Source organism: Pundamilia nyererei, unplaced genomic scaffold (assembly GCF_000239375.1).
Source record: "Pundamilia nyererei isolate P.nyererei 1_Seehausen unplaced genomic scaffold, PunNye1.0 scaffold00021, whole genome shotgun sequence".
NCBI classification, from domain to species: Eukaryota; Metazoa; Chordata; class Actinopteri; order Cichliformes; family Cichlidae; genus Pundamilia; species Pundamilia nyererei.
Window position 1 is genome coordinate 5,271,182 of NW_005187422.1, and position 7,804 is coordinate 5,278,985.

The 7,804-nt window shown below is 40.4% G+C and overlaps 1 protein-coding gene across 1 annotated transcript in view; it reads left to right on the forward strand.

Moving 5' to 3' along the window:
* The window catches only part of LOC102215507 (casein kinase II subunit alpha), an 8,955-nt gene extending 1,510 nt beyond the window's left edge, over positions 1-7,445 (forward strand). Inside the window, exons 4-12 of the mRNA XM_005726744.1 lie at positions 159-209; positions 488-547; positions 808-891; positions 1,112-1,222; positions 1,557-1,658; positions 2,046-2,146; positions 2,778-2,926; positions 3,037-3,126; positions 5,519-7,445. Coding sequence (XP_005726801.1) covers positions 159-209; positions 488-547; positions 808-891; positions 1,112-1,222; positions 1,557-1,658; positions 2,046-2,146; positions 2,778-2,926; positions 3,037-3,126; positions 5,519-5,637 — 867 coding nt within the window. The 3' untranslated portion in view covers positions 5,638-7,445. The remainder of the gene's footprint in view (positions 1-158; positions 210-487; positions 548-807; positions 892-1,111; positions 1,223-1,556; positions 1,659-2,045; positions 2,147-2,777; positions 2,927-3,036; positions 3,127-5,518) is intronic.
* The last annotated feature ends 359 nt before the right edge of the window (positions 7,446-7,804 follow it).

Genomic DNA, 7,804 nt, shown 5'->3' on the forward strand with positions numbered 1-7,804 from the left:
TTCTTCTTCTTCTTCTTCTTCTTCTTCTTCTTCTTCTTCTTCTTCTTCTTCTTCTTCTTCTTCTTCTTCTTCTTCTTCTTCTTCTTCTTCTTCAATTGTTTGGATTTTGTATGAAACTGCAAACGAAAAATAAAATACACGAAATGTCTCTCTTGCAGTCCCGAACACCTGCCTTAGTCTTTGAACATGTTAACAACACAGACTTCAAGGTAGGAACACACTATGATTTTTATTCTGTCGCGCATTTTATTGTAATATATTTCACCCTCCTTTCTTGGCATACTCGTTGTTTTACCATACACGTGTGTGTATGTGATGGAGGAATAGGATAGTCCAGTGCTATGTCTTCGGTGCCAGAAAGTCAACAGTCTTCTGGTTCTATCCTCAATCACTGGCACAGTGCTCCTTCTGTGTGACACATGGGTGCTGTCATTTAGCTGTAGGACTTTACCATTAAAAGGCTAATGATTTTATTTTTGGTATTCAGCAACTATACCAGACCCTGACGGACTATGATATTCGATTCTACATGTATGAGATCCTCAAGGTGAGTCCTCCAGCTCACTCTATGATGTGTCAAACTCAGAACGTTGTGATACATGTTTAGATGAAGACCTTTCACAAGACACTAATTCCCTGGAAAATGTTCTTTGACTGTGTTTTTCTTTGGCTTTTTATACTTGAATTCATTTTGTTATCAGCATTTTCCTGAAGGGAGAATCAACTAATTATCTCTAGCTCTTTTGGAAATCCTGGGAAGAAAAACTTAAACAGTATTTAACAAAGTCCCTTTGGTATTGTTTGTAGGCTCTGGATTACTGCCATAGCATGGGAATAATGCACAGAGATGTGAAGCCACATAATGTGATGATAGATCATGAGCACCGTAAGGTGGGTGAGAGATAATGTTGCTTCTGCAATGTAACAACATGATAAAGTTCATTGTCATTGCTGTTGTGCTTTTCTGTTTGCCTCTCTGTGTGGATTCCTATTCTTCACAGTCCCTCTACTGCATTCACAGGTTGAAGCACAATATTTTAATTTCCACTTACTTTACTTGTACTTAGTACGTACCCTGGTTCTGAGTGCTAATCGCTTAATTTCTTTGTAGCTGCGTCTTATTGACTGGGGTCTGGCTGAGTTTTACCATCCAGGACAGGAGTACAATGTCAGAGTTGCATCTCGCTACTTTAAAGGACCCGAACTTTTGGTGGACTATCAGGTATGGCAGTGAGGTAGTAGCGTGTGCTTTAGCGCTTTTCTGGAGTGCAGTTGGAGGTCTTTGTACTGTGGTTACTGAATTTTGAGTCTTTGTCAGTCACTGAATGAACCTGTTGTGTCCAAAATTACAGTCTTGTTCCTTTTGCTAGGCTGTATATTAAGTCAAATCAGTTTAGTTTTATTTATATAGTGCCAAATCATATCAAGTCACCTCAAGGTGCTTTATATTGTAAGGTAAATAAATAGACTTTGTAACAGATTTCAGCGAGTAGTGTTTCAGTCATCTTCTCTCATCTTTCCTCATCATTGGCTCTTCCACTGTATTCTGTATTCAGATGTATGACTACAGCCTCGATATGTGGAGCTTGGGCTGTATGCTGGCATCCATGATCTTCAGAAAGGAACCTTTCTTTCATGGTCATGACAATTATGACCAGGTGAATAAATCTAAGCTATTATTGTGTTTCCCTTTTTACTTTCTTTAAAATGGTTTTTTGCCGTTTGTCTGTACTTGTTAATTTTAAAGATGATGAGTTTTATAACGCACATAAAGTATACACAGAATATTTATTTTGGCTGTTGATGTTTTCTGTCCTTCAAACTAGTCAACTACTGTAGTTTCTTTTTCTTTTTTTTCTTTTTTTTAAACGACTATTAAATTAATTCCCAGCAGGATTTATAGATATTACCGTGAGCTTTGTTTAATAGGGTTTTGATCTACTAAGTGTCTAGATGTTTTCTGTAAACAGCTGGGAAATAGATTTTATTATAGTGCATGTGTGTGATTGATGATTTCTAAATGACTGTTGAATGTTCTCTTGCAGTTGGTGAGAATAGCCAAGGTGCTGGGGACAGAAGACCTCTACGACTACATAGACAAATACAACATTGAGCTGGAACCTCGCTTCAATGACATTCTTGGCAGGTACTAGGTTCAGCTGAATTATTGTTAGCAAATACACCTGCGGCGGGGGGGGGGGGGGGGGTCATGTTGTCAGGTAAATCTAAGATGGGTCAAATTGGAATTTCTTCATGGTTTGTGATATTCCAGTAAGAAACAAACACAACCAAACTCCACAAAGACTGAACTCATTTAAATATCTACAAGAGAACAGAGCAATACAAAGAATCAATGTGAATAAAATTGTATTTATGTTACACATTTTAAGTTAAATATCACAGTTCAAAAGAAGAGTTTTAGCTGCTGGGTGACTGATGATCCACTGAGTATATCTTCTCCACTCCCATCTTATTACTCATTCATGTGTGTATACCCATTTTGGTGGCCACAAAACGTTACAGAAATTTGTAATGGGATAATCTAAAGCATGGGTGTCAAACTCTGGCCCGTGGGCCATTTTTCAGCAAAACTTGTTTGAGTCAATAAGAAAAGATTGATTCTTATATCTGGAGGAAGATTTTTTTTTCAATAAATATTAATGTTAGCCCGCGACTTTGTTCCAGTTTTGAATTTTGGCCCACTGTGATCTAAAGTGTTCACTGTTTTGTAAACGAATACAAACACAAGGCACTAATCCCCCCCCCCCCCAAAATAGGCATTCTCGTAAGCGGTGGGAGCGATTTGTCCATAGTGAGAACCAGCACCTGGTCAGCCCTGAGGCTCTGGATTTCCTAGACAAACTGCTGCGCTACGACCACCAGGCCAGACTCACTGCCCGCGAGGCCATGGATCACCCATACTTCTGTAAGCCCTCACCATCACCTCTGTGTCTATCTATGGTTATTTATTTTTTTCTGCTAACAATAAAATGAAGGTTGCCATGACAAGAAGTAATTTATTTATTGTTTCTACAGTCCCTATTGGGAAAGATCAGTCTCGTGTGACCGGATCAGCCAACCTACCCAGTGGGAACCCTGCTGTTAGCACAGCAAACATGATAACTGGTGAGAACGCGCACTTATACTGATAGTATACTGGCCTACAATTTAAATCCCCATGCCTTTTAATCCATCCAAGTTTCTCTTTAAAAAAACAAAACTTATGGGTTTGTGCATCCTTGTGCTTTAGGTTTACATTTTCCTCAACTAATATGGCAGAGTTATTATGCATTAGCTTCATTAAGATGCATGTCAAAAATCTGGATGTCCTACAGTACAACAGTTTACTGTCATGTAATGGGGCGGTCGTGGCTCAAAGAGTTGGCAGTTCGTCTTGTAACTGGAAGGTTGCCGGTTCGAGCCCCAGCTCGGACAGTCTCGGTCTGTCGTTGTGTCCTTGGGCGAGACACTTCACCTACCGCCTACTGGTAATGGCCAGAGGGGCCGATGGCGCGATATGGCAGCCTCGCTTCTGTCAGTCTGCCCCAGGGCAGCTGTGGCTACAACTGTAGCTGCCTCCACCAGTGTGTGAATGTGAGAGTGAATGAATAGTGGAATTGAAAAGCGCTTTGAGGGCCCCAAAAAGTGCTATATAAATGCAATCCATTATTATTATTATTATTATTATTATTATTATTATTAAAAAGGGAGGTGTGTACCTGGGACGACCATATTAAGGATATCCACTGTTGTCCTAAAGTAAAAATTTACTTCAGATTCGTAATATTACTTCCTGGTTTACCTTTGGTCACACACAGTGTGATTGCATTAAATTATGGATTTATTTCTTCTTGTACAGAACCAATAGTTCAAATCCTTGGAATTGATAAAGCTGCCTGCTTTGCTTACTGGTTTCACTTGCAGTTGGGCAGTTTGTGTGCTGGAGGAGGAAACTAGTAGTGCAGTCTACAGCATAGATATGGGCATCACTTTTATTTCTTTTGCAAAGGATCAGAGTGCAGTGGTAAATTTTAAATTGTTTCCAGGAAAGAAACAACTACATTATCCCATTAACACAACTGCGACTCTTTTTAAGCAGCTGCACACGCAGCATGCTAGCCACAGCTAGTCAAGAACCCAAAGCTGAGTGAATGCTGACCCCAGCCCAGCAGCCAGACCCTGAACTTCAGCAAAGTGATGAGCAGTCAGGCTGCAGCTTCTGTATCATATGTCTAAAGTAGAATTACTGTGGGCTGGGTTTTAATCTTTGCTTTGTGCTGTTGGCTTTATGTTCACACATAAATACTAAGAGAAATATCATCTCTGTCTTATTAGGATAGGGATTTGTGTTGCTGTGTGCGACTGTAACCCATAGGTTTATATTGTTAAAAGGTAATTATGAGATAATACATTTCATGTTATTTTACAGAAAAAAACCCTTTCTCCTGGGAGTAAGAACTGTACTGCAGAACTGTTCTGTGTAATGTGTAATACATTACTTTTTTAAAATAATGACCCCAAAGCTGATACCTCCAACATGCAACACATTTGGCCACACAGCATGCAGTTAATTTGCACAAATGTCTTTGGCTACGTTCACACTGCAGGCGAAAGCGCATCATATCCGACTTTTTTGACCCTATGCGACTCGTATCCGATCATGGTGTGACAGTGTGAACGGCACAAATCCAATATTTTTAAATCCGACCTGGGTCACTCTCATATGTGGTCCTGAATCCGATACATATCTGATGTTTTAGAAAGCGACTGCTGTTTGAACGGTCATGTCGCATTAAATCCGTCTTTTACGTCACTGACACAAGACAGACGCCAATTATCAGCGCCGGAGAAGACATCGTGAACGCTTCCTGGTCATCCAGTGTAGAGGTCAGTGAAACTGTTTGGAAGACAACGTTGGAGAAACGTGAACATTTTATTTGTCCTGTATAATCTGCAGATTCTGACAGAAATCTGCAACTATCCTTTGAAACACCGCTCCTCTAAAACAGCAGTAAGGATCATTATTAGGCCAAATGTAAATAACAAAATAACTTTATAACTTAAAGCAAAATTGGGAAACGTAAAGTCCGAAGTCTTCATATTAAGGGCCATCAGTCAAACATACTGTTTGCTCTGGGTCTAAACTGAGCGCGTTGTGCGTGACGTTTTCTTTTGCGCATGCCGGCGCTTTGAGCGTTCACACTAGAGCGCGTTTGCTGTTGCATTTTATTTGTAGTGTGAACAAGCAGACAAAAGAAATCGGATTTGATCAAAAAATCGGAATTGAGCTTTAAGACCTGCAGTGTGAACGTAGCCTTTGATATGCAATGCGATGGTGGTGACTCTTCAAGCGGGTCAATGAGCACACAATCAGAATCGATAATGGAATTGGTTAATTCTTATCGATTCCCATGCGAATTTTAAACTGTTGAAAAATTTCTGTCAGCTCTGAGGTAGAAATGCTAATATTCAGAGTGCTCGACTGTCCTGATGGTCTCGTCTGGCTTCTCTCTCTCAGGTATCTCTGCCTTGCCAGCCTCTACTGCCCTGGGGCCTCTCACTGGCTCACCTGTCCTATCTGCTGCCACCAATGCCCTGAGCACCCCGGTGCCCGCTGCTGCTGGCGCCCCACAGTGACACCCTCACCCAGATTCACACTAAAAACACCCCCACCCCTCCCTGTGTTATCAATCTCCCACTTTCACCACCACCCAGTCAGGATGGGGGAGGGGTGTCTTAGCAGTTCTCTGCCAGCCGTCACCATATCCAACTTAACTCGGTGTGACTACGCTTCAGCAGCTGGAGGCAGCAGTTATTTTACAAAAAAGAGCTGTTTTCCCTCCTGTGAATGAGAGTGTTAACATGACATATGAAATGAATGTTGTTTATCTGGTATTTTTTTCATTTTGCCCCCAAGTATGTTTTGGGTGGTGAGACTAAGCAATGGTCATTCCTCCCCACTGTGTGTTTTAGTTTGGCGAGAGAAGGCACTGGTCAATAAGAATATCAGCTGAAGGTAAAGGGAGATGCTGGCTGTCAGGACCAAGAGGATATATATAGTTTACTACTGAGCAGCGTCAAACACACAACCTAATGAGAACACTCATCTGACCTCCCCAGGAGAGTTGAAACACCCTCCAGATCACAGTATTTTGGTGCTGTTCTGTACCCCAGGTGTATGTAAACACAATGACACTTCAACACTTTCTCTGCCCGAGTAGCTTTGTCTTGCCTTTCTTACCAAACAAGATCACTCGACTTCTTTTGCTATGTGACTCCCTGTCACGTCATCCTCCTTTGTTTTGTTTTTTATTTTCTCTAATCCAAAACATTGTGGACTGCTGGATAAAAGTTCTCTACCATCAAGGTGTCTGTTCGACTCAAGTGTTGTTGTGCGATCTTTTAAGAAGCCAGGTAAGGGTCATTCAGGTTCTCAAAGAAATGGTTTCTCTAAATGTGCTGCTTTCCAGTTCCTTGAAATACTTCAAGATCTAACCAAAGTTTACTCAAGTTGTTTGGAAGAAGAGGCTGACCAATTGCTTTTTTTTCCTTCCCCTCCAGTGGGAAGCTAGTAGGAGTTGCTCACAGAGTGGACAGTGTGATATGTGTAGTGAATGAAATGAAAACATAGGACATTGTCATTTGCTGGTAGGGCTGTCACAATACCAACAAAATGAAGTACAGTGATGTATATCTTCTTTTTTTCTTTTTCTTTTTTTGGAACACCTTTGTGCTTTAAAGCCACATGCGAGGATTTGTATTTGTGTAATCACGTCACAATCAGAGGAGGAACATTGTTGGCCCTCTATGTTCCTCTGCTGAACTTTTTATGGAGCTGAAGAACAAGATGAGGGGCTGTCATCAACTCTCTTCACGTGCCTCTCCACAAATGAAACGGAATTGAGATGCAAGTGCAACCAGAAATGAAAGCAAAATGGGATAGACTCCCATTTATTTGAAAAGGAGTGTGCTTAAATGAGGGAAATGCACCCCTTAAAATCCAAAGTAAAGTAAATTAAGATTAATGTTGCATTGCGTAGGGCAGGTATAATTCTTTCACTGAGACAGCCCTACCTGCTGGTGACTGTTAGAGAAAAGTTCACCTCTCATGTACAGTGAGTGACATTTTTGAAGAGTCATGCAGTTTGTTGGCTTTCACCAACACGTTGAGGGAAGCAGTGGAGTATAATAGCATTTGAAAGATGGTTTCCCGTAATGTTTTAGTGCCAGAGTTTGGAAGTGCAAGTTTTAGATCCTGCTGTACATACGCCTTTTTTCCATTTCAAAACCTGAAAATGCAAATAAATCAAAACATGTATACATTGACCCGACAATGGAGCAGTTTAAATCCCTACATCACTGTATATATTTTTCTGTCCTTATGTAGAAGACTAGTATTTGAGAATATTTGTGTAAATAAACATGTGTTTTATTTATCAGGTAAATCTGTCTGATTCATGTCTGTCATGATTACACAGACTTGGGCTGCTACAAATGCAACATCTGGATGTCTTGCCACAAATGCTCTAAATTAAGAGTTTAAGAAAGATGCACTGATGCTAAATGAACACTGAAAATATAAATATGGAAAAGAAATATTTGTGTATCCCAAAGTGCAACTTCAGTTTTGAAAGGTGTTGCCATCTCGAGTTCAGTGTGTACAACTCTGTCCTACAGCAACAATGACTAGGATGCCGTTTCTACTAGTGGTTAAAATCTACTACCTCTCTGTGCAAAAACAAATCTTTCATCTAATTAGAAATCCCAGTCTTCAATTAATTCAATACAAAATATTACATAGAGT